The following is a 25,932-nucleotide window of genomic DNA, read 5'->3' on the forward strand; positions in this document are numbered from 1 at the left end:
ATGAAGGTAGTCATAGGGCTAATCAGAATTTTTAATTTGTTCCCTCCAAAGTTATTTTGGTGTGGAATTGGAAGTGGGCTTAATCCAATTTTTATGTCTCAGAGGAGGAAATACTATATTCATCAATTCAGCTGTGTGCAGTTCTCCTCTCAACAGTTTTCATCTGCACTAATGGAGGCATAGCTCTGGTTTCTCTTCCTGAATAGATGGCCTACAGTGAAGCTGCAGGGGTTGCTACTGTTATCCACAAATAATTAAAGACATTGTGGGACAAATGCTAGAGAGCAGGTGAATAAAGAAACAAGGAAAGGTTAAGCTATGCTGTCATCCTGATTCATTTCCTCCCTTTGTCAGTTAATATTTAGGCACTGGGCTTCAGTGTTTCCATGTGGAACTATACCACTTTGGTATAGTATATGATAGTATAAATTAGTTAAATATATGCAGGTAGCACGCAAGTTAGTGGGTGTGACTGGCAGGGTGTGTACATGCTTAACTGGGAGCAATAACAGCCAGATTCCTGCCCTGGCAAATCATCAATACAAAGCTGCTGCAACAGCACCAGCAGGAGACTCTCATCTTTTGGGATCCTCTGGTTTGTTGTTAGAATAACATTACAAGTGATGGGAACCTCAAACCCACAGGTACAGCACAGGATAAGGCCCGCTGCTACCACAGCCCCGTGAGTGCCCTAGTGCCAGGTGCTGCACCGAAGGGATGGCAGAGCCTGGGCTGTCCTGCAGGTACTTCCAGGTTGGGGGCAAGGCACTGTGTTTTTCTCATTACAATTATATATTTTATTTTTAAAAAGAGATTTGTTAGTGCTTGAACTTCACTGAAGATTGACCGTGCAGCCTAGTGCTGTGGTGTTTCTCCCACCCACACTGCTGTGTCTTGCTCCTGATTTAACAGGGCATGTAAGGAAGCCGTTTTTCCAGGGCTACTCTTCACGTTGGGATGGCTGGAGGATGAAGGGCTTTACACGGTGGAAAAACGGAAATAAACAGAGTTGGAAAAGGGAGAACGACTATGAGGGGAAAAAGCTGCAGAGGGTTTCAGTCGAGGGGATGAAACCGGAATCGGGGGAAGGAGAAAGTGAAGCGAAATTTAAACAGGTTGTGATAATTCAGCTGCCGAGCGAACGCCGCATCCCGAGCGGGCAGCGTTTCCCCGCGGCCGCTGCCGGCCCACGGCGCTCATCCTCAGGGCTCACCGCCTCCAGGCCGCGGCCGAGCACCCGGGGCGCGGAGCTGCCGGCCCTCCTCAGGTCCCCGGCGCCGGCCCCAACGGTCCCCGCGCGGCCCGCCTCGCCCCGCGCCCGGCCTCTGACCCGCGCGGGCCGCCCCTGATTAGCCCGTTCCCGCCGGAGAGGGGGGCGCGACGCGGCCGGGCGGCCAATCAGCGGGCGGGGCTGCCCCGCTCCGCCCGCCCCCTCGGCGAGGCGGGCGCTGGCGGTGGGGGCTGCCGGGGCGCCGGGGGCGGCGCGGCGGGCAGCGGGCGCGGGCAGAGCCGCGGGCACCACCAGCGACGCCGCCGCCGCCAGCGCTGTCGGGCGGATCCGCGCTCGCCGCTTTCGCCGCGTGACTTTGGCAGCGCGCCGCGGGGACATTATGCCGAAGAGAAAGGTAACGCCGGGTCCCGCCTCGCCTCGTCCCCGGCCGCCCCGACCCGCGGCACCGCGCCGCCTGTTGCAGGCTCTCCCCCCGGCCGCCGTCCTCGCTCGGCTCGGCTCGGCTCGGCTCTCCCGGGGCGGTGTCGCCCCCGGCCCCGGCGGAGGGGGGGGGCGAGGCGGCGGTCGCAACTCCCGGCCGGGGCGGGGGAGGCGGCGCGGCGCTGCGGGAGGAGTTTCCCGCTGCTAACTCTGGGAGGCGGGGGTCGGCGAGCCGCGCTCGGAACGAGCCGCTCCTTCCGCACCTCCCCACGTATGTGCCCGCCGTGGGGCCGCTCCCGCCCGCCCGGGGCCCCCCTGTCGCCCGCGGCCGCGGCTCCACGCCCCGGGGGCGGGCGGCGGGAGGTGCCTCCCGGGGGAGCGGCCCGGCGCCAGCCCCGCACCCCCCCGCGCTGGGGGCCCCGCCGGGGCTCTCGGGCTGCGAGAAGGGCGCCCGGGGGGACGGCCGCGCTGGGGCTGTCCCCGAGGGCTCCTCCCCGTGGCGAGGGCTCGGCCGTGCGCGTCGTTAACAGATAACTGCGGCCCGGTGTGTTAAGTGGGTCAGCCCGAGGGGTTTGTCGCGGCTGGGGGTCCGCGGGTAGCCCTACGACCGGTCAGCACGTCTCTGAATAAAGCTACAGGTTGATGATGCCTTCAGAACCTTTCAGCTCTCCTTGTTCCTTATGGGCGGTGCTAACGTTTGAGGCATGCACCTGAGTTATTCAGCCCCAAGTTAGCAGCCCCGTCCCAGTTGTGCCAGTGGGGCTGACGGCTGCTATCTGCATGCCCCATCCTGAAGCTGGAGAATGAGGGGCTTTCCTCATGCCCTTCTATTACTGCACCTCTGCGTAGGCCTCACGTCCTTCTGCGCTTTCTGTGCTGCTGCTCATGGTAGGAAAAAGTTGAAGATGAGCCTGTGCCTATAGGATGACGCAACGCAACTTTGAGAGCCTTGCCGCCTTCCCACCCTGCTTCCTTCGCCTGTGTGTGAGGGCTGCAGGCCGGCCCTCCTCAGAGGGAGCTCCTGGAGGGTTTTATTGTCCACGGTGAAATGTTTATTAAGAGAAACTTCATCTGCGAGTAACAAGTCCATGAGAACATGTCATTCTTAGGAGGCTATTAAAAAAAATTATGCGTGTGGTCGGAGCAATGGAGATGAAGCTTGTTCAGTAAATGTGAAGCTGTATATAAAATATGGAGGTGGGTGAAGCACTGGTTCCAGGAACTGGAATTTCTCCATCTTTTGAGAGAAATGGAATTGCCGTCAGTGTTCCACAATGGTCACTTCCATTCAGAGTAACAGAGCAAGGGGCAAGATGACATGGCAGTGGCTGGGTATGGCGTCACCCAGTGTCTGCGTGGGGACAGAGCTATTATTGCAGCTAACAGCGAGTTCTATTAAAACACAGCTTTTAATTTGCAAGAAGACTGCCAATCCCAAAGGCTTTATTAGGGAAGAAAACTCAAAAATAAAAATGAAAAAATCTCAGATATGGAGGTAAATGAATAGTACTGCAGAAGGGGCATGCATCCGCCTGCACCTGTTTTTGTGGATGCCTTCGTTACCTAAATGGCCGCTCCTTCCTGTTTGCTTTTCTGTCAGTCTCTGAATATTTTCATCTCTTTGCAAACTTCAGTCAGCAGCTGCATCTCTGGGTGATGCTCGCTGTGAACATGACGAGTGCTGACAGCAAGTTGTCCCTGCTGGGGGGCTGTGGCTTTGCGATGGGTGTATCGCTGGTCCCCCGAGTTCATATGTAAAAGGCAAACCTTCCTGTGTTCGGTTGGTGTAAACGCTGCTCTCAGACAGGAGAAGGTTGAACTCTGGACCCTTTCTGACAGATTTCTGCACTGCATGTGTTGTAATGACATGTTGGGATGTTGTGTTTCACAAGAAGGATGGCATGTCGGTGTGGGATAAACCACAGCGCTTGTTGTGGTATCGGTAGTGAAAACACCCTGACATGGATTGAAATGGCTTGTTTTGTTTCCTGTGCAACTGGAATCAGCTCTTGGGTCATATTGGAAACCTTCTTAACCTTGAAACTGTACCAGTAAAGATGGCTCTGCGTTAGCTGGGAAGAACGAACCATAGCATCGCAGAATGTTTGGGTTGGAGGGACCTTAAAGGCCTTGCCGTGGGCATGACTGCCATGCACTAGGCTGAAGAACTGTCCTTCACTCTTGTGAAGCTTTAACGTGTTCATCGCAGAGACGAATGGTGCTTGCACCTCTAAGTGCTGTGCACACTGTTCATTGGGCATGTCAGTACGCCAAGTGGTTGTATGTCGTGCACAGAATGGAGCCTGTTGGTTTGGGGCCACGCTCCAGAAGGATCCAGTTTGTTTGTTAATCTGCTTGCAAGCACCACGACCTGTCCCTCACGTGTTGTTCTGAAAGCGCTTAGAGTTCAATCAGATGTGAGGACTAGTTCCAACATTATTTATTTTTAATAACAACTTTGAACCTTGTTGTGGCTTCAGAGCAAATAAAAAAAGTACTGCGATCTAATTCACCACTTTTGTAACCTATCTGCTCCCTTGAAGCCAAGGATGTTAGCTTCTGTGGTGCAAGTTGGTGCTGTGAAAACAGAGAACATCTGGGCCAGGTTCTGGATCTGTTATGCAAACCTGTTTTCTCCAAAGTCAGTATGTGTACCCAGCTGGTCTCTGTGCGGGAAAACAAAACTTCTGAATGCTGGGCTTGGAATGCCACTCCTTCAAGTAGAAGTTGGAAGGTGCCATACTTCATGCTTGTCCTGTAGTAGTGCATTTATTTGCATGACCCCATTGTAGTTTTTTTGCAGGACTCTTACCTTACCAGTTCTTTCATCAGCCGGGTGTCTCTTCAATGTATTTTCTAATCCTTGGGGTTTAGTGCAGGTTGTCACATACTAACCTATATAGAATGTCCCAAGTTGGAAGGAATCCATAAGAATCATCAAGTATGTATTGTCCCCTGGACTTTAACTCAATTCTCTTTGTGAAATTCTTCCTCGTGTTAGAATTAGTGTTTCTGAAGTGTTGTGAATCTTCAAAGATGAATGTAGTCCTTGTTCTGCTGATGGAGAAATGGAGCGCAAAACTAAGTGTCCAAATTTTTGGAATGCTCCCTTCATCTTAGATACTCGGTTTAAGATGTCTGAAGTGAGATCACTACTTCCCCCTTAACAAGCACTGCTTATGTGCTCTGGGTGGTCCAGTTGTTGTTACTTCTCAAAATTTGTCTTCTTGCCTTGTGGCGTGCACGCAAACTGAGGAATGAGCACATTATGACTGGTTCTCTGAAATTTTGTTGGAGCAAGTTGTCTATGACTGAACACCAGTCAGCTAACAAAGCCCAGTGTCCTGCAGTGCAACATGGTGTGTTTTCAGCTAAGGTTGCTTTCGTTTTGAAGCTGCTGAGCAGGGAAGAACCTCCAGCGATGTCAAAGGGACTCACACCTTACTGTCGTCATCACTGGGCTTGGAAGCTCCTGATCTGTAGCCGAGGCCCTGGGTTCATCCTAGAACACCCCAACAGGACACGGAGGCAGGGAAATGTGTGGCTTGTGTCATGCTGTGGAGGTGATTACAGACTGCTGGGGCAAGGGGAGTCAGCAGCATCCTCACATCTTGGCTGCTGCCTGCTCCCCTTCTGCCCCTGTTCTCTCTCCAAACTTTTCCCCTATGTTTCAGGCTGACCACTTCCTCTGTCCTCCCTCTGCTACTTGGGAGCTAAGAGAAGTCAGAGCTCTGAAAAGGTGATTTCTTTTCCATTTTCCATGTTAGATCAATCCTAGACCAGTAACTGCCAGAAAACAGGTGAGGTGACAGCAGAACAAGATCTTTTGATCAGTGTCACCAAGGTACCCCTGGCTTTGGACAACCCAAACTGAAAAACTTGTGCACGCCAGCAGAGCCCTGGGGTGGGCTCCCACCTGCAGCCTCCTTGGCAGGGACAGAACAAGCGCTTGCCGTGCACTCAGAGGTGTGCCTACGTGCCACCAGGGCACGGAACGGAGGTGCCAGAGCATGTTAATGGATTGCAGGATTCTTCTAATACGAGGGGAAAAAGATGTTTTATAGCTTTTCAGTGTTAGGAATTGTAGCATTTGCACTACATTTGTAGCCACTGAGAATTTTAAAACTTGATGTATTTGGAGCAGTAGCAAATTGCTGGTTGGCCTGCTCCAGGTTTGTGTTGACCCGACTGTCTCAAAGGATCTAAACTTTCATAGAAAAATTAGGCAAAAAAGACATGTTTATATCTGTCTACAGATGGAATACAGTGTAGCAGTTTTGAGTGGCACTGGAGGAAAAAAAAAAAAAGATATGCTTGAGTAATGCTGCTATGCCACGTTGCAATAAATGATATTGCAGGGCTAATAAATACCTGCGACATATATTTATCCACGGTTTATTTAGAATAGCTTATAAAGGGATATATTAATATAATTTTATCTATGATTGGTTTTTAGAGTTATGATGTTTATAAACTCATCAACCAAGGCTTTATAGATCTAAAATGTTTGATTGCTTTATACAGTTCTGTAAAAATCTGACTCATTTAGTAACAATTGATTACAATGGATACAAATTTTCTTCTAGATCATGCTGAAATACAGCTGGAGCTAATGAATGAGCATCCTTAACGTTTTTAGATTTTCACTGAATTACCAATTAAAAGTCATTCATAATGCTGCTCGGTGCATCAAAGCGTGATACCTGATGATGTGCTACCAATAATACAATCTACTTTGAAGTCATCACCTTCCAGTTCAAAACTAACCAGATGCAAGTTATCTTTTTATATACAGGGATTTTAGGAAAGTGCTTAATGAAAATCAAAAATAAGCTTGACAGTGGTTCAGACTGACAGTGGGGATATTATTTCATGTTCTGGAAGTATCAGCACTGCTCAGTTTTCCAAAAAAAAAAAAAAAAAAAAAGAAAAGAAAAGAATGTTCCACATGTATAACTGGAATGTAGCTGGTATATGCTGTGTGGTTTAATACTGCTTTTCTTCTATTTTGAAAAGCTTAAACTTTCTCTGTTGTTTTATACGCAAGTAGTGACAACCTGTTAGAAGGGAGTAGTGCTGGGAGCAAGCTACTGACCACACTCATAAGTAAGATCTTCTTAAATCACTTTTATTGTCGGCGAAATTGGCAGAGTGGGACTTCATGGATTGGACTGTAGTTCAACAGATAGATCTCAGATGAGTATATACAGCCCAAAAGAAGCAATGCCAGGTTAGAGCTGTGAGATATTGTATGCATTTGAGGTGTTTTTTTGGCCAGAGCAATACGCTGTTCTGGTTTCCCTGGCACCAAGAGTGGAGCTGGCTTCATGGCAGGCAGGGTTGGCTGGGACGGGCAGAGCTCTCCCTAGCAGCAGTCAGGACAAATTCTGCCAGTCAGCATTCATCACACCAGCCTGGCTTGGGCTGTCCTCACTGTTCCTAACTCAGAGGGCAGAGAGGATTCCTTAATTCATTAGCTGATGCTCGTCAGAACAACTCAGAGGTCAGATTGTATCCTTGCACTGTTGTGGAAAAAGATGTGTCAAGCTCGTTTGGTGACTTTTTCCCCTTGGTGTCCCTTGGTGACCAATATTCAATTAATTGCTCCTGTAACTTGGAGATACCGCTCCTGTCTTCTTATAGTAAAGAGTGAGCGTACTTGGTAAAAGGGAAAGCTGCAAATATGAAAGTCAGTTCCCCAGGAGTGTTAGGATCTGTCTGCACTAAAAGATGGTGTGTGTTCCTCCCCAGCAGCAGCAGTTTCGTGGGGACTGCTTAGACGTGTCAGCTCTTCCCACTTAGCCTTCTTCCTTGTCCTAACGCTGAGTTAGTAGTAGCAGAGAGCGCTTCCATAGCTGGAAATGGAGTGTCTGATGACATTTACTTGTGTGCTGTTTGTTCCTCTCGAGCAGAGTTGAGGAGAGCTGCCAGCGCTCACTTTGTAGTAGGAGAACACCCTTTTTCTCTGCCACATCCTTCTTTCCTTATACCAGCTGCCTCCTCTAGAAGTTGTTTTATCTTCTTTCAAAGCTGGCTGTGGAGCTCTCTGTTCTCCTGTTGCAGTAGTGCAACACATTGCAACCAGCCCCACTGGAACTCTTGCTGGGACAGAAGAGCTTTGTGGATCGAAGGCGTTGTACCAACCACACCTTCAGTGCCTGCCTTTTACCTGAGGACCTGCTGCTGTCACCTTGGGTCTGGATGGTCCATGGCACCGGTTTGTTGCAGCAGCAGCAAGGGCTCTTTTCTGTATTGCTGTGTTTTCATCACAGTTACTTCCTCTGGGAGGGGAGCCACGGTACGCCTTTCTGTCGTTCTCAGTACTTCTCCTTGTTGGAGGTGTGGCTGTTCTCAGGAATCGGTGGCATTGAAAATCGTTTAATTAACCTCCGCCTTTAAGGAGATGGAATATTTTATTTTTTAGAAGTACTTGGTGCTTTGCTTTGCAAATCTGATCAGTTTTATTTTGATAGAGATGACTTCAAAGCCCCGTCTTTAAGGTTTTAAAAACTCTGTGCATGTAGACTTGCACGAGTCTGTCAGCTTCATCTCGCTTGCAGAACTGGCACCAGCTTTGAGAGGCCACAGAAATAATAATGTTAGCAGTTGAATTTCATCCATCATATTCTTTGAATCTGCCTTTTTATTTTATGGTGGCAGTAATGTTGCTAAGCAAATATCGAGACAAGAATTTACTCGCCACCTATCAGAATTCTCAGCAGTGGAGTTTGAGGGAAATGGAATGACTTCGGATGTGCTCTCCTTGCTGCTCCCGTGGCTGATGTGCATTTTTCAAAACACAGCTAATTACTTCAGTGGTTGAGTAAGGAACTGTCGTAAATTACAGTACTGCTGTGAAAATCTGAGCTGCAACCTCTAGAAACTGCTCTTACTCCTTCACTCTGGTATAGGCAGAAAATGTCCTATTCAGAAAACTGGCTCCAAATGGCAAATACAGAAGGTATTGCTGATGTTTTCTTAAGTCATTTGTCCCTCCCCGCATCACACAACTCTGGCAAATAAATGGGGTAAAAAACAAAAGCCGAATCGGTTGTAAGACCTTTTAAATGTTGTATCAAATTTCAGTCTGTCTTAAATTATGTTGGTCAGTCTTTGTTATTCCCATTTTCAGTGGGAATAGCAAAACCGCTATCTGCAGTGAAGGTAAAGTATTTACTCTGGATGGTTTGGGGTATCTAGAGATACTCCAGGCCTGACTTGCTTTCTGTCTCTTCCCTCCACTGTGGAGGAGTATAAAGCTCACATATTTTACCAGTTTAAAAATTAAGGAATGTAATAATGTAACTTTGGTTGTTGTTTTTTTCCCCCAAGCCTACTGATTTTGATTGTAACCAGGCTGTATTCCTACATTTTCAGAGAATACATGAGAAAATGATGCACGTTTACTCTATCTGGCTCGAATTTCTAACCAACAACAGAGATCTTGATCAGGAACTATTTCTTTTTTTTTTCTGCTCCTCCCCCAGCTGCATATTAATAGCAGAGGATACTAATGGCCTTTTTTAAACATTTAAACTTTTTAGTGCACTTTGTGTTTTCAGAACTTCATGACATCAACATTCTCCCCCAGAGGGTTAGAAAATTAAAAATTCTGCTCTTAATAGGCACAGGTAATGTTGTAGTGCTCCTTAACAGAAAAGAATAAAACATTATGTAGACTTTATTTGTTTATTGTTTTGGGTTTTTTTCTTTTTTTTCATTGGGAGCATGTGTTTGATGTAGTACAGGTAGCAAAACATAACTCAGTAGTTTGGTATCTGGAGCAGGAGGGGGTTACTCCATTGTACATAAATACTTCTGAATACTTCTTGACAAACCTTAGGAACCTGCAGCTTCCAGTCTCTCTGTACACTTACGTGTGTATATATACACAATTATCAAATTTGCACAGGTTATAGATATGTACATATAAATTATACATATATATTTATGAGTATATATGTGTGTGCTTAATATGTTATATAATGTATAAATTACCCCCACCTCCTAAGTGGAATCTGCGTAGTAGAACTTTCTTAAAAAAAAAAAAAATACTAGAAGAATATACAAAAAAAAAACCCTCAGATTTTTGGAAGAGTACAAATCAGATATTAGTTTTGATAAATATTTAAAAAATGCAGCAGCTAGCCAAATTTATTCTGCGCTTCATACATGATTTGTCAGAATTACTTGATTATAACATTAGTGGTGTGGTTGGGTGTTTGCTGTTTGTTTGTTTGTTTGTTTGTTTGTTTTGGATAAACCATGGCCAGGCTTTTTGTAAGGACAAAACAAATGTGTCATAAGAAGAGTACTACTTTATTTCTTCAGTTTCTTCAGGAACTACTTTAGTTCTTCAGAGTTAATTCCACTTGCGGAGTTCATTCCGATTGCCTTGGCAGCAAGCACGGTTCTATCAGCTGAAAACAGATCAAAGAACTAGCTATAAACAAAGGTGATAAGATGCTGTAGGAGCTGCATGAGGAAACAATGGTTACAAGGGTGGTGCTGGAGTTGGTTGGCGCTGAATTAGTCAACATGCAGAGCGTTCCTTAATCTAAACCAAGAAATAAACAGCATTTTAATTACATTTATGAAATGACACAAAATTTAGAGCTGCTGTGAAGATGGAAATAATTAGAAGATCTTGCATGTATGGAAAAGGATTCATTGAATTGAGTTCAGTCTAATGTGGAGCTCTATTCACAGGGAAGGAAGGGAATGGAAATTTTAGAAAAACAGTACAGTAAAACCCGACAAAGGCTTAGGACTCGATATGTTGCCTTTTCCTGCTGCTGTCATTTTGTTGCAAGCTTTTGTCATGTTTTGGTTGTTGAAAAGAGCTGTTGGAGGAACAACCAAAGCATTATGTCATGGAAATCGCAGCTGGGATGGTGAGCCAGGAAAGTATCTCCAGGCAGTCCCATCACGGGCGGCGTATTGCAGTGTGGCTGAGCAGGACAGCTTGCAGGGATGGAAGGAAGCGCTGTGGAGAATGCTCATGTGCTAGGACAGTTGGGGCTTGCCACCTTCCTAACTTCTTAATGTGGTGGTTGTTATGAAAGTGGTATCTGCTTTTTACAAGGGTATGGGAGGACTAATTCCTGTCCCACCAGAGCTGAGGTGTTAAGTGTCATCTAGTAATACGATCCTTCAGAGAATGAGGGATCTATTTCATTTTACAAGCAGCCTGCTGTACCAACTGTTACTTCTCGCATACTTGTGCTCTTCATGCTTCTAGTGTACTCCTTTATAGTAGTGCAATCCACTCATTATGTACGAAATATTTATCCTGAAGCTGGTCACTGCAGGTTCAGACCTGCACCGTTGGATCTCTTAAATGAGTTTCAATAACTTTACTGCTTTGGATTACTGTGCTTGCATTAAATCCTGCTTATATTGCAGGGTTTTGATATAAAAATTGATGCTTTGGTTTTTTTTTTTTTGTTTTTTTTTTTGTAGTACGTCTCTACCAGGCAATCCGGCCTTTAGAACAATAATGAGAGGGAAATTTGCCTGTTTGTTCTGTGAAATGTTTTCTCAAAAAGGTTATCTAGTTTTCTGATCTCAGCTTAAACGTTCTGTAATGGTGTTGGCACTGCAGATACCACAGCATTGTCCTGCTGTGTGGAGGCACCAGTTCTTGGTTTTACCTCACAGCTGTTGAAATAAATACAAGAACTGTGTATGTAAAAAAGGTCTACATTAATATTCCCTTACTTCTTTTTAATACTGCATTAATCTACTAATATACTTTTGTTTTCCCAATCCTCTCAAAATCATTTTCTAGATTGTCCCTGGAAAAGAAGCAGAGGAAAAAAAAAAGCCCCGAAACAACTGATTGCTAATAGGCAGGGGGAATCTGGCCTACAGCCCTTCACGTTAGTCTTGTGGTATAGAAGTTATGTAGATCTGACAGATCTGATGAAGCTTAGCTGCAGCTCAGTTTGCAGTCGTATTGCCAATGTGTAGTGCAAATGGAGGCATGACACAATGTGTGGTCATCTGAACCTAAAACTTGCTATTGGATTAAATGTCAAAAGCATATTTATAGTTGTCCAGTCAGCTCCTTTGCTGTGCCTTCTGTGTAACTCTGCGTCTGGAAAAGAGATCACTATTATCTGTGTCCTCATCTGTAGTTTCTTTTACTGTCTGTCTTGTCTCTTGTAGGCAACCATTCAGTGTCAGGCATGGCAGGCCTATGGAGGCTGCTTCCCATGTAATGCAGGCATGTGAGGCACACAGCTGAGGAAGCACCAGGGCTGTGTTGTGCCCTTCCCTGTGGTGCAGTGCCAGCGCTGGTCCTTCATTTCGCAGCACCAGACTTGCAGTGTGTACAGTCCTGCCCCGACTGGCTTACAGTGCAAGGCACAGAACCAGGGCGTGCTTAACGTGAGCAGGGTGTCATGTGAGGCATGGTGAGCCGTGGCATTACCTCACACAGGACAACCTGCCAAGAAGATGGGTTTCATAGCATGTCTGGCTGCTTTGAACTCAGAGTTCCTCCAGCAGTTTGTCACCAGGACAGAGGATGAGGAAGGGTTTCTGTGGAAGAGCTGGGGATGAGGACTTAAAGGTTTCGATGGTTTCTGCACAAAAGTTCTGAGAGTTTCAGATAGTTGTGCAGGCTGCCACTGCCTGTGGCATGCCACGTTCTCTGGGAGCCGTGCTTGGCCCAGATACATGCATGTGCAAATCTCTGATCCCTAGGAAAAGGAGAAAGTGCTGCAGAAACTTGCATGGGGATCCACCTCAGCCAAGATTTTCTGGAGCCTCTTACTAGAACACACGGAGGGGAAAACAAATTCCTGTTCCTCCTTTAACAAATATATTGTAGCCCTATCTGACAAGTTTCTGGTGACTCTGACAACTTGAAGAGTCCCTGGCTGCAATTGCCCCATGCCGCTTCATTCCTGCCTGCTGTGCTGGCTCAATTGTTTGTGCAGCTGTGCAGTCAGATGGTTCTGCTGGAGCCAGGGAAGGCTATAGATCTATAATCTGCAAATAGATTTATAAGAGTTATACACTCGTTTAAGCAGCAGGCTGTTTTTCAATGGGATCGGTTGTCCTCCTTGCAACATGGCCTCCCTTGCAGATCTGCAGCCTGCTAGGGAACCAAGGCCTGGGAGCGCACATGGCCTACAGTGCCTGGCTTGTAGTTATTGCAGTGGGAAAGGACTGGCTGCGCGATGAAATGAGTGTGGTACAGCCCCTGTCTGCCTGCCACACCTCTAAGGTGGTCACTGGGCATCTCCTGCTGGGGAGAAAAATGTTAGCCTTCAGAACTGAAGGCTTGGGGGAGGCCTGGTAATGGCTTTCCAATACTTAAAGGGAGCTTATAAGCAGGAAGGCAACCAACTTCCTACATGGGTAGATAGTGATAGGACAAGGGGAATGGTTTTAAACTAAAATCTAAGTTAGATGTCAGAGGGAAATTTTTCACTGAGGGAGTGTTGAGGCACAGCTGCCCAGAGAGCTGTGGATGGCTTTAAAGTTCTTCCAACCCATACCATTTGGTGATTCTACAATTCTATTCTATGAACTGCTCTTGGATTTTCTTGCTCGGGAAAGAATTCTGGGCTAATTAGCTAATCTAATTGGGCTAGGTTAGATAATGTTTCATAGTAGTATGCAGTGGTTGTGCCTCCATTAACAATATTTTAATAAAATTTCAAATTTGTTCTGCAGTTAGCTTTTGTGGATGGTTTTAAAATCTGTTGACAAGCAGTCATACTGACATCTAAAAACAGACTGCCCTGTCTGTCAGAAGTATAGACGTGGTTTCAAACTGAAAGAGGGCAGATTTACACTGGGTATGAGAAAGAAGTTTTCTACAGTAAGGGTGGTGAGGCACTGGCACAGGTTGCTGCAAGAGGTGGTGGATGCCCCATCCCTGGAGGCATTCAAGGTCAGACTGGATGGGGTTCTGAGTGCCTGATGGAGCTGTAGGTGACCCAGTTCACTGTAGAGGAGTTGGACTAGATGACCTTTAAAGGTCCCTTCCAACTCTGACGATTCTATGAATCTATGACTCTGTGGCTTTCATTAGTGCTGAGACAATGGAGTAAATTTACGTTAGCTAACTGTACAGTATTGCAGGGTGAGAGTTTGTTCCTGGCTGTCACTGCGAGGTTGCTGGCATGTGGCAGGGTGTGAAGATTTATCCCTGTTTCAAAGCTCTGAGGTTCCTAAAGTGAAACAGTGTAAGCCAGCCTGATTGTGGAGTGGGAATCGGTTCAGTTTACGGTGAGTTTTTTAGCTTGCCTTCCAAAAGAAATGAATCGTGTTGTCTTGCTGTCCCTACGCCTATAAATTGTGAGCGCCTTGGCCACTGTGAGGAGATTGTAAAACTTGTAAGAGTTTCTATACAAATAAGTGCTTGGCACAGAAAGGATGCTATTCGAGTTCCCATTAACAGAAAGGGTGCAGAGCAAGTTCGTTAGACTTGAGAAAATTCATATGGGGGAAGCAGGTGTTCTGAATCCGTGAGCTGGAGAAAGGCTGTGCTCAAAGCCTGCACCATATTGTGTGCTGAAGGGGGAAGTTGTAGGAACGAGGCTCGCTGACTGATCGTGGAGCTGCTCGGTTTTGTCTTTTGTGCTCCCAGCACCACACTGTCAGGCCGCAGCAGCTCTTTCATGACTGAACGGGGAGGCTTTGAGGAATGCAGCCCCGGAGCAGCCCTGCAGGAGGCTGCGTGGCGCAGGGAGCAGCCAGCCAGGCTCCATTTTGGATGCCGGGCTGTTGCTATTCTGAGTTGCGCTGCCCTGCTCACGCAGCTTAACTTCCCGCTGTGTTCCAGCTACTTAGATGGTCGCTCCATCGGCTTTTTTTAAACCAGCTGCTTTTGTGGCACGCTTCGTTTCTGTCAGGAGCACTCAGCGACAAAGCCACGTTCTGCTTTCTGGTGGGGAGCTGAAAAGCATCGTTCTGTAAGGATGGTAGCACCCAGTGACGGAAGGCAGTGGTCAGCTGCTGTAAACCCTGAGTGTGTTACTGAAGAATTCCATGTCAAAACCTGGGGACAGTTTGGGGCAGGTTTGGATTGAAAGGAGGATGGAGAAGGTAACTGGCCTGCTTCTGTACCGACTGGAACACAGAACAGCCACCACAGTGCCTTGTCTGCTGCCTGTTAAATGCCTTTTTTTAACCACATGCCTTCATTGTAGTTCTCCAGCTGCTGCTGTTTGCTGTTTTCCCATGAATTGCTTGCATCTAGGTGGAAACCATGTTGCTTGCAAAATGTAAAATAATGTAGCTTGAGTTGTAAATAAAAGAACATAAGCTGGATTTGTAGCAGTGTTTCTCTGGTACCTTTGGCAGACAAACATTAGATCGATCAGGCTGAGTCTTTGCCTCTGCAAAGAAAGCTTGTCCCTGGCTTTCCTGGTGAAGTCTTGGTGGTTTACTGATTTTTACTGTTTTGATGGGAGAGATGAGATGAGGGGAAGATACTGTTACAGCTTCCAGCTGAGTGAGCCTGAGGCACAAAAAGAGTAAAGGAGATAAATAAATCACTCATTTCAGTAATGCTGGGGTTTTCTGGTTCACCTCATCTCATTACTAGTGAAGCTGGTATTTGGGAAGGAACATGTCAAGTTTCTTGGGGATTTCTAAAGCCCTCGTAGAGCAAAGCTCAGCTTTCTATTCCATGCTTGTTGTGCTCCCAAGCATTGATGAGGTGGGACTCCCATTGCAGCCTGCAGATGCTGTGGTTAATTGGCTGGAGGGATTACTGAGGGATGAGGGTATGCTGCATGGTCTGATGCTTACAGTCCTGGTGGTGATCAGTCCTTGTATTCCTGCTTGGAAAATTCGGAATGGCTTTGGTACAACGTTGCTTGTACCAGGCCTCCTTAAGTTGCTGGAGTGTATAGAAAGAAGAATCTTCACCATAATCTTTGTTTGCTGTTGCTTGGATGTTTTTAATTCTGTAATAAAAGCGCTGACTTAATATTTTCTTTCAGTCTCCAGAGGGTGCTGAAGGCAAGGATGCAGCAAAAGTAACTAAACAAGAGGCAAGTGTATTTCCTTTTTAGTTTTTTTGTTTGTTTGTTTTAATTCATTACAGCATGTGTTTATTTAACTAGAGATCTGCAGCCTTGCATATAAGAAGACTGCACGTTGCTCTGCCGCTCTAGCAAGGTGATTTCAGTGGGAGTGAAGGCAGTTTGCTTAAAACTAGAAGTGAGCCTCATTTTAGCTTATATGGTGTAATTTGTTGGTGGTGCACTGAGGATTCATTCACCTTAGTGATACACAAAATAAATGTAGGGCTTTTCTAGGCAAGCTGTGATAAGGCAGCAGTGTAGGATGTCACTAAGTGGAACTGTGTGTCACTGTCTCCAGCGATTTGGCGAGGAGGGTTAATGCACACACCTCAGCCACACTACTTCCAGACTTGAGTGACTGATGAAAGGGTCTCTTGAGTTAAGATTCTGGGCTCTGAACAGGAGCAGCTGACACATTTGTGTGTTTTCTTTGTCTGAATTTCTTTTAAGGGCACAGTAACTTCTGTCAGGAAAGGCAAGGAGACAGCAGGTGGTATATTGACCACTACAGTAAGCTGTGCTGGAGCTTGTCTGCCATGGGAGTGTAAAAAGAGAAGGCAAAGGAGTATGAGGATTTGTTTTCCTAGATTGTTGTCTTTTGTAGCAGACCAAGTTAAATCAAGACCTTGAAAGAATGGATGAATATTCAAATGAATTAGTTCCTGTAAATATTTGGGCATATTTGAACAGGAAAAAAGTCTATTGAAAGTTTACTGTTTGTGGTTTGCAAAATTGGTTGCTGGTCCATCTAGCAGGAAAAGACGGTGCCAGGAAAATGTCAAAATATTTCAAAAAATTTTTAAGCTTTAAATGAGCTCCTGGAAAAAAAAAAAAAAAAGTTGAGTCAAAAGGAGATCTGGGAGGAGGTGATTTTGGTATCTCAGTACCTTCCTTTGGAATTTCCCATAGAACCTGTTAGTTGGTTTGGGTTTTTTTTTTTTTTTAATTGTTGTTGTTTTTTGCAAAACATGGAAAAGCCAACAAAATCATCATAAAAATATAATCTTTCATTGCACCAAATTAATTTTTTTCTCTGTCCAATTTTAAATATTTCTTCAAGGGACAGAAAAGTAAAACACGTAGGATGAAACCGGAGCTCCTTGGTTATGGAATTATATTCTTACATGCCATAATTGTCTTTAGTATTTCTCTAGCTGAATAGTATCAGTAACTACAGCTAAATTCCTTATGGGCTGCTGATTCATGCATAAATGGGAAGTATGGAGTATCGAAATTGTGCCAGGTATCTGACCACAATAATAAAAGTGGCAATGGGATGTTCAGGAAGATCAGAGAGGCTCTGAGGACAGCAGTGGTGTTAATGGAGGTTTCACTTACCCCTCAGAGATTTGGTAACGGGCATGGGGTGGCATTGCAAAGACCAAAAAAAAAGCCACAACAGAAAGAAGAAGTTAAGACTATAAGTGCTTGCTGCCTGGAGGAACTAAACAGAAGGCCAATGAAAGGATAATCAGCTCTTCCCAACGTCTTCAGTAGTGTTGTAGGAGTTAGTTGTCAGAAAACTGACCTGTAATTGTTCTTTATCTTGGCAGGAATATAAGTCCAAGTAAACTCCACAAATTTATCAAGAAAAGGAATTCTATTTAAAATGATAGCCTGTTAAAAGGAGCAGCTAAAATGTTTAATGGCTTCAGGTGGGAGAGGAGCTACGTGATATACCATGCTAAAGGCTCACAGAAATGCATGCCATTTTTCAAAATCCCTCCCACCAATCAGAATGGCTGAATAGCGAAGTAAAGGAAATGTGTTATTTTTATTAAAGGTATTTTTGTGGAGATGGAAAATAATGAGGAAGGGAACAAACTCTCCAGCAGGACAGTGAAGCTGAAATATGGTAATGAAGCCCCTGCCGTGGAAGGTTCTCACAGAGGTTCTTGCAGTGGAGCCGTTTCCCATGAGTGTAGTATTTGGAGGATGTTGTGGAGGACAGGGAGATGTAGGCAGCCCAGCTGTATTCACCAGCAGCCCAGCTATGGAATTGCCAAACTGTTATGTGCAAGACATAATTTAGTGCTTGCATTGACCCCAATACCAGAGTAACTGGAAGTGATGAAATGCTCCCAGGACTTTAGATAAAGGATTCTGGAAAACAGAGACTGTAAGTCTGACTTGGAAAACTAGTAAATGAAAAACAGCAGAGTGAGTACATGTGGATGAATGTATAATGGGAGAGTCAACAGCAGAGAAAAGTGCTATTTCACATGGCTGAATTGTATGTAAAAGACAACAAGTGTATAAATGCTCTATCAATCGGTATGCCATCTTACTTGCATGTAAAAAGCGCATTTGGGTAAGGCTCCCCAAACAGGTTCTTAAAGGAACTGAGCTTGCATGGATTAAAGGGAAGACCTTCCTAACAGCTGATAGCAGATAAAGGTAGAAGAGATAGGGAAGTAGTAGTTAATTTTCATAATGGAGGAGAATTATTGGTTGGGGTATTGAGGATGTTTGTATTTGGGCTGGTGTTGCTGAGTGTATTCATTGCATGATCTGGGAGAGTAGGTGGTGGAGAAATAACAAAGTTTGCTGAAGTTTATGAAAAATTATCATGGTAGTCAGAAGTGAGGAAGACAGATATTATCTCACTGACAATATGTGATAAAACATGAGTCAAATTCAATATGGAGAAATGCAAATTAAAGCAGGAGAAGGTGTTAGTGAGTGTCACCAAATCAGCTATTGGAGCGATTGTAGAATCACTCTTAATAGTTATTAGAAAATGCCTGTTTTTCTAATTGAAAGGTAAATAGAATGTGGGGACAACAATGGAGGGCAGAGTGGGAAACATCAGAGTATCACAGTGGGCATCCAAAGGGAAACTACCAAATGAAGTTCTCTTGGCTCGTCCTTAAGAAAGGTAGAAGGAAAGGCATATGGAGGATAGTGGTACGTACAGGGGGTGTAGAGCAGCCTTCCAGTGGAATCCAACAGACTTCAGATTCTTGACTTTTCATATGCCATGGGATAAAGTCATCAGTCACACAGAGAAAGGCAGGTAGTAACCCAGGAGCAGGAGGAACATAGTGAAGGTAAGGGGCAACAAGCTTAAGAGAAAGACAACGAAGGGAGGAGGTTTTTCTTTTCCATGCAGCATATACTTGCCTTATGGAACTCATTACCACAGGATGTTATGGAAACTGAAAGTGTAAATGAGTTCACCAGGTTATTAGACAAATGTATGGGAAAAAAACAGTCCCTTGGGGGCTGTTAAACACATGATGTGTGTATAATATCCAGGTTGGAAAGTCTACAAGGTGGATTGCCAGAAGCTAGAGCAATAGGAAAGTGCAAAGTGTTGTTTTGTGTCTGCTCCATTTCATAGACGATTTCCACGGATGTTTGCTAGTGTCATACAGAGCATGCTGGTTGTTTCTGGCCTAGTAGGACTGTTTGAAGGGGGAAATTCCAAAAGCACATTAAAGTGTTGCCTTTGCTGACCTGACTGTTGTTACTTCCTTGTAATCAGAAAACACAACATACGTACATACCAACTCTGAGTGGGAATTAAAATGACTTACCGGTCAGGCATTTTTAAGGAACTGGGTGGGGGGTTTCTGCCGAGTTCCTTATGACAATGCAAATTGTATTTAAAAGCAATCATGGAACTGAAGCAGCTGGGGTTACACAAGAGGTTATAGTTTATCTGAAACAACACATAATCCTTTAAAAATTAAATGCTAACATCGCATTTCAATGCCTGAAAGTTGAGGGATAGAAATTATTGGTTGTGAAAATAGATTTGTAGAAGAAGGTACCTGGAGCTAGGAGTTCCTTGATTACCAGACCAATGGAAATGCTTTATTTAATTTGTTCTAAAAAATAGTGCTAGTTTGCTTACCAGCAGTTGATATTCTAAATTGCCAGGAAAAGAAAGAATTGCATGTTTTTGTTAATGATGCATACATATTTGATAGCTGAAAATATTTCTAGGTGTTCTTTGACAAGACTTCTATTTCCCTGAACTCAGATCTGAACTTTTCACTACTACTTTCCATGAAGGATAATTAAATGGCTCCAATGAATACAAATTACTGCATTCTTTGGATATTAACAACAGTTTTTTTTTCTGTTGTGAGAGTTATGCGGAGCCATGGGTTGTTTTTTTCAGCTCAACTTAAATGCTTAACACGTGATTAAAAAGGTATTTTTGATTTACTTTTTCAGCTGTGTTACATTGGCTATTTGTTGCAAGTGAATTGTCTTTTTATTTTCATTACAAGTGTGATTCCAGTTTTATGACACAGGCCAAACCTTAATGGTATTTGCTAACCGTGCTGTATAACTGGATTGTGGGTTCTTCATCTGTTTTAATGAATACAAAAAATATTGTTAGCAGACTAGTGAGCTTACAAGTATTTCTAAGACCTATCTAATATTCAATAAATTTATGAGAAAGTTCAGAAGGAAATAAAGTTTAGTAAGGAAGGTGATGATGAAAGGTAGAAGAAAAGTAGAATATTTGACTTCCTTCTTTCCTTTTTGGAATTATATTTAAGTAGAAGAAATCGTTTTTATGCAGCTGCCTGTATATGCCTGACTCTTGAATTGAGTGTGGGGGGGCAACTGTGGAAAGGAGGGGCCCCTCAGTTTCATGTTTCGGAATTTTCCAACTTCCTCTAGGGAAGGATGTTATTTTTATTCCACTGTTTATCTGATAGTATATCTTACTGGCTATTACAAATGATAAATAAATTTCAGGAACGTCATTCTAAGTATTTAAGAAATTTAAGTATTTTTTGAGAAAGATTCAGTGCACATGTAGTCCAACTTGCTGTATTTTTTAACATTTCATAGAGCAGCAGTGGACTCATAAGTACTTGTAAAATGGGGGAGAAAATAGTGTTTTACCATATTGAGAGTAGACTTTGACATCAGTAGTGAATTTTTTTTAGGAATTATAGTTTCTACATCACTCAGTCCCTTAAAAATGTTGTTCCTCCAAGACGAGGAAGCCCTGAATTGTGTTTGGCAATAGATACCTATTTTGGTAGGGACGTGTTTTATGCTGTCATCGTGAAACAACTGATAACTGTGTTGTTTTGCATACCATTTGCTGGGTAAGACTGTAAAGATGTCTTCTCGTTTTTTCCTTTTCTGCAGCCCACAAGACGATCAGCAAGATTGTCAGCTGTAAGTATGTGTAACAGCCCTTGGTGTATACTTTTCTAGGCACGTGTTTTCTCAGACAAAACAGGTTTGTTATATTTTACTTGATTCCATTTTTATTCTTGCTGAGGGGTATTTAAGAACTCTAGAGCTAAATATAATTGTATTTTCTTGGTTTGAGGAGGTTATTCTTCCCCAGCTCAGTGCAACACTGTCTGTTACACGTGATATTGACTTAGTACTATTTTGCAGGTTGATGTTAGCTGTGGAAATGCAACTTCTCTGTGAAAGAGAAAGGACTGTCCTTCCTGGGTTTAGTTTGATGCTGCTACCAGTGTTTGGGTTTAGTTACTCTTCTCTGTTACGATGTATCTGATGGGCTTTTATTTTAATAGTTACTCGTAATCTCCACGTTTGACTTTGACTTAGAATGATTCTCAAAGTGCCTTGACTCCTAGATGAGTGAGCTAATGAAAATAGATGTGTGTACAGTGATGAGGTACATTAATTTTTTTTGTCTTTTTTGGTGCATGATAAGGAGTGGGAAGTAAGGGGAAAGGGTGAGGTGTGGGGAAGCTGCTGCGTGGAGGTTGGGTGGTTGCCTCCTGGTAACGTATCTAATGCATTGTGCAACTAAAAATGTTTTTTAGAAACCTGCTCCACCAAAACCTGAACCCAAGCCAAGGAAAACCAGTAAGGTAAATACTCTTCTTTTTAGCTGCCATCATTGTAGCCAATAGTAAGCAAGTACACTCCCTCTTTGCATTGCAAACAGTTGAATTCACAGAGTATTTGCAAGAGGCATCAGCTTCCCCGCCCTCCTCCCAGTTCTCCCCTCAAAAAGAAAAAAACAAATTAGATCATTCTTTTCTTTTGGTTCCACCCCTTCCTGGCCTCGTTACTGGCCCCAACAAAACATCTTGCCTGTTTGATATGCAGACTATGTTAGTTTGTAGTGAATTCCTAGTTTAAGGAAAATGTTCACCTTTCCTGAAACGTACAGGTTTGGTTTCTACAAGGGGGTTTGAGATTACTCCGTTCCATTCTGTTTTGCTGTTAAGAGGGGCAGTACTTCATTTCGTAGTGAGAAACTGTTATCTCTTCTTGAAGCCTGACTATTGCTGAGAATGCACAATTATAATTAAAGGTGAAATTAAATACATTTAAATTGAATGGCTTGGGTTTTCTGGGCCAGTTACAGTCAAATTAAAATCTTATTAGAGTCTGAAATACCTTTTCAGGATTTCTGCATGTAAATCGCATACTTCAGAAACCGTAGATCTATTTGCGCCCGAGAGGAATGCTAAGTAAGAACAATTGCTTTATCATAAAAAAGCATACTGCTGGAAACTCAATCTAGCACTCCTCACACTCACATTTTTCAAGTCCTTGTGTTGGTATCTCAGCTGAGGAAGTATCAGAATACGAAGTCCATGTGTGAAAGTAAAACTCCCCAACGTTGAGCACATGATAATTTATCAAATGAAAGTACTTCTTGAGTCTCTTGAGCTTCCAGCTTCTCTCTTAAATAGAGTATTAATAAAGAAGGGAATGCATAGGTTCTGTATCTTCCAGTACCTGTGTGTGCATTAAGCACGGCATTACGGAGTCTGTTGAGGCTGCATTAGAGAAATCTGAGACATATATTTCAGGCAAATGGAGTCCTTTTTGGTGTAATTCTAGGTAACGTTTTAATACAGTAGTCTCCATTTTTCTAAATTGAAACTGGATCGCATTTTAAGGAATCTATCAGTCTCCTTAACAAAAAAGCAACGACTGTGTGTTCTGAGCCTGCTAATAAACAGCCAAACATAATACAGATTCAGGATCGCTTTTATTGTTCAAAGCTTGCATATTGTGAATTCACTAATTCCTCAGCTTGTTCCTTCATAGCTGAAGATTTAGAGCTATGCTCACAGCACCAGTAAGCATCTCAGACAAGCATTACAGCTACTGTGTGACACTGAAGCTCAAAAGTAAAAGGTGTGATTCAGGCTGCCCAGTAACTAGGATTAATAACATGCTTCTTCCTGCCCCACTCTTCTGTGGGGAACTTTTAGGACAGATAGTCAATGTCTGATTCAAAAATATCCCTGCTCCCTGCTACTTCTGCCATTTAGCGTGGAAGATCTGAAGTGAATGATCCCATGGAAGATCTCCACAGCTTTTATTCAACTACTTTAAATACCAATGTGAAACATTAAACCAAATATCATTTAAATTTTTATCTCATTGCACTTAAAATCCTTGATTTATATCTCTACTGTTTTTAGATCGCAAATATAAATACATGTGTAAAGCAAGGAATTAAAAAAAGAAGAGTTTTAACATACAAATAGTTTAAGAGCAAATCTCCAAATGAGAACAGCAGAGTCACCATCCCTGGAGGCGTTCAAGAGTTGCGCAGATGAGGCACTGAGGGGGATGGTTTAGTGGGCATGGTGGTGATAGGTTGGTGGTTGGAATAAGTGATCTTAAGGTCTTTTCCAACTTTAATGATTCTGTACTATGACTCTGTGAAACTGTAGATGTTAGAATAATTCCTTTTGGAAAATTCTTTGTGTTCCTGCAGATAGAATTTTATCAGTGTTTGCCTTCCTAACGTGTCGGTTGGTTCTTCCATGGACATGAAATGAATATCGCAGATGTTATCAATCTAACAAAAGGACAGCCAACAAAAATGCTTTATTTTCTTAATCCAGTTTATTATTTCGTGTTAATCAAGAGTGTAATGTTGTCACACGCAGCATGGTGTTTGTGCTTGACTGAATAACAACAGTATGGTTCCATATATCATAATTGGATTTGTTTATTGATCTATATCTCTGTATATATAGCTATATGTATAGCTCTGTGTATATAGCTCAACTAAAATAGTATGAGGGTTTTTTGTAACCCTGTGAATTATCAGAAACAGTAAGGAAGCACGTATCAGCACATTTTTTTTCCAAAAATTTCAGGGGTCTGTATAACTCTGGTGGGTATAAATTTTCCAGGTAGCTTTCATCTGGTTTTGTTTCAGTCCAGCACATGCAGGTTGCTAAAATTTGTTTCTTAGCTGATAAGAAGGATGTTCGCTGTAGGTGATGTAGATGAGCTGTCCACTCATGCGGTGTCTATGCCCATATTTGTAATCTTCTGTCAGAAGGAACCTGGAACAAAGGCCAACAAAGGTGCTAAAGGGAAGAAGGATGAAAAGCAAGAAGCTGCAAAGGAAGGTACTACACCATCTGAAAATGGTGAAAATAAAGCTGAAGAGGTACTTTCCACACATACCTCCTGCTGATTGAATCAGTGCTTTTTTTAATTATTCAGCCTTTCAGACATTGATAGCGTGTTCATAATGTTTCTTTTTATTGCCCATAATGTTATTGCAGATTCGCATCTCTCGCTCAACTGTTAGTGTTTCAACATCCAGAGGTGCCCCACCCAGCACACTGTCAGTAAAAGGGCAGATTGAAACAGTGAAAGTTAAGGGTACGGTAGAGCATTCTACTTGTGTGCAGTGAATAGGAACAGGTAGTAGTGTGGTGCTTTTCAGTATGAACCATGGAAGCTGGCAGGTAAGGCTCATATTGCTTTTGAAAAGCTGGGTCCAATGAATTAAGAAGAGTGTGTGAATGTACCTGTTTTGTTTGTGTAAACGGAATGTTTAAGTAGGTTTGAAACCGAGCTGTTACAAGTAAGAAATGGAAGGAGTAAGGGTAGTGTGGGTATTTACGTACATAATGGCAATTCGCCGTAGTAATTAATTCCTTTCTCTCTTCTCCGCAGGCTCAGAAAACTGAATCTGTAGGTGACAAGAATGAATGAAATATCATGAAAATTTGGGGTTGATTTTATGTACCTCTTGGACAACTTTTAAAAGATATTTTTATCAAGTATTTTGTAAATGCTAATTTTTTAGGACTATGATAGTTGACATATTAAACTGTATATGAACATTTCCCTTCTCATAACAGTGCTTCTAGAAATTCCCATTGTTGCCAAGTAATATAAATATCAACTTAATATTGCAAGGTATGTGTAAAATTGGATCAGCATTCCATACACTTGCTTTAAGAAATTAAGTCTTGTGCATATGGTGATGTTTTTACTGTGTGTATTTGAATTTTTCATGCAGTTTTTCTAGAGCAATAATCAGTGGTGCTTTTGTACTTAGGGTTTATGTGATTTTAATGAAACATGGATAGATGTGGCCACCTGCTGACTATTTTGGGTTCTTTTAATGGATTAAAATAAAAGGTCTCTTTGCCTGCAAAACTACAGCTTCCTAATGTTTTCTCTAAATCTGAGGAATGCCTTACTCATATTTTCAGCCATTAGAAGGAAGACAAAATGATAGAGCAATGATAGTTTTGCATGCAGTCGGTTTGATTTTTTTCTTTCTTCGCTCACGTCTGATTGGAAATAAAAAATACCCTCGCGGGAGTAGCAGGTTGGGATTTCCAGCGGCCTGCAACTTAAATGACTTACAGATATCTGTTCTCCAGAAACTCTGTCGTAGGGTGAGTAGTGCTGCCATACTCTGTCAGGATATTGTGGCTGTAAAGAAGCATCAACACAGAGTGAATTGCTTGCAACAGACGTACATTTACTGTTAAAAGGAGCTTTGTTTCTGCCCCTCTCCCTTTCCGTTAACTTGAGAAGACTTGCATCATATTCTGTGGAAACCCCTCTTTCTACCCGCAGTCTCAAATTTTCATACAAAGTTGCTGTTCTGCTTCAGCTGAGGACAGTTGACAATACATTGAAATCGCTGTTAAACAGCGCTATATACTTGGTACCTGGTAGCAATGGAACAATGAGCATTATTTTTGAGGTGATCGTGGTGTGATACAGTGGAGTGGCTAATGACTTTTTTTTTTCTTTTTAGTATCCATGTTTCAACTCTGCAGCTCATTCTAAGCGCCTTTTATAATTTTTCTCCTCTTTTCTCTAGGGGCCCTGGTATTTCTATTGTTACTTCTGGGATGGGAGGGGTGAGAGAAAAGATGTTCCCTGTTCTCCAGTGGTATTGATTTGTATTGCTCAAGTGGTGGCCATTATGTCTGAGGATACTTCTTGCTTGTTTAAGTCAATAAATAAATGACTGTTGCTTGA

The 25,932-nt window shown here is 43.3% G+C and overlaps 1 protein-coding gene across 5 annotated transcripts; it reads left to right on the forward strand.

Annotated features, from left to right (window-relative positions):
- On the forward strand, window positions 1,463-25,932 carry HMGN3 (high mobility group nucleosomal binding domain 3). Of its 5 annotated transcripts, none has more exons than XM_021391308.1 (6): window positions 1,463-1,625; window positions 15,619-15,669; window positions 20,824-20,853; window positions 21,480-21,527; window positions 23,975-24,088; window positions 24,604-25,932. In XM_021391308.1, exons 1-6 carry the CDS (start codon window positions 1,611-1,613, stop codon window positions 24,640-24,642), a joined length of 297 nt encoding a protein of 98 aa, XP_021246983.1. In that variant the 5' UTR covers window positions 1,463-1,610; the 3' UTR covers window positions 24,643-25,932. The 5 variants fall into 5 exon arrangements, with proteins under 5 accessions (XP_021246983.1, XP_021246986.1, XP_021246982.1 ...); XM_021391311.1 differs by lacking the exon at window positions 1,463-1,625 and adding an exon at window positions 13,924-14,716 and having other exon boundaries at window positions 23,978-24,047; XM_021391307.1 differs by lacking the exon at window positions 1,463-1,625 and adding an exon at window positions 13,958-14,716 and having other exon boundaries at window positions 23,978-24,088.

The sequence above is a fragment of the Numida meleagris genome, chromosome 3, assembly GCF_002078875.1.
Source record: "Numida meleagris isolate 19003 breed g44 Domestic line chromosome 3, NumMel1.0, whole genome shotgun sequence".
NCBI classification, from domain to species: domain Eukaryota; kingdom Metazoa; phylum Chordata; class Aves; order Galliformes; family Numididae; genus Numida; species Numida meleagris.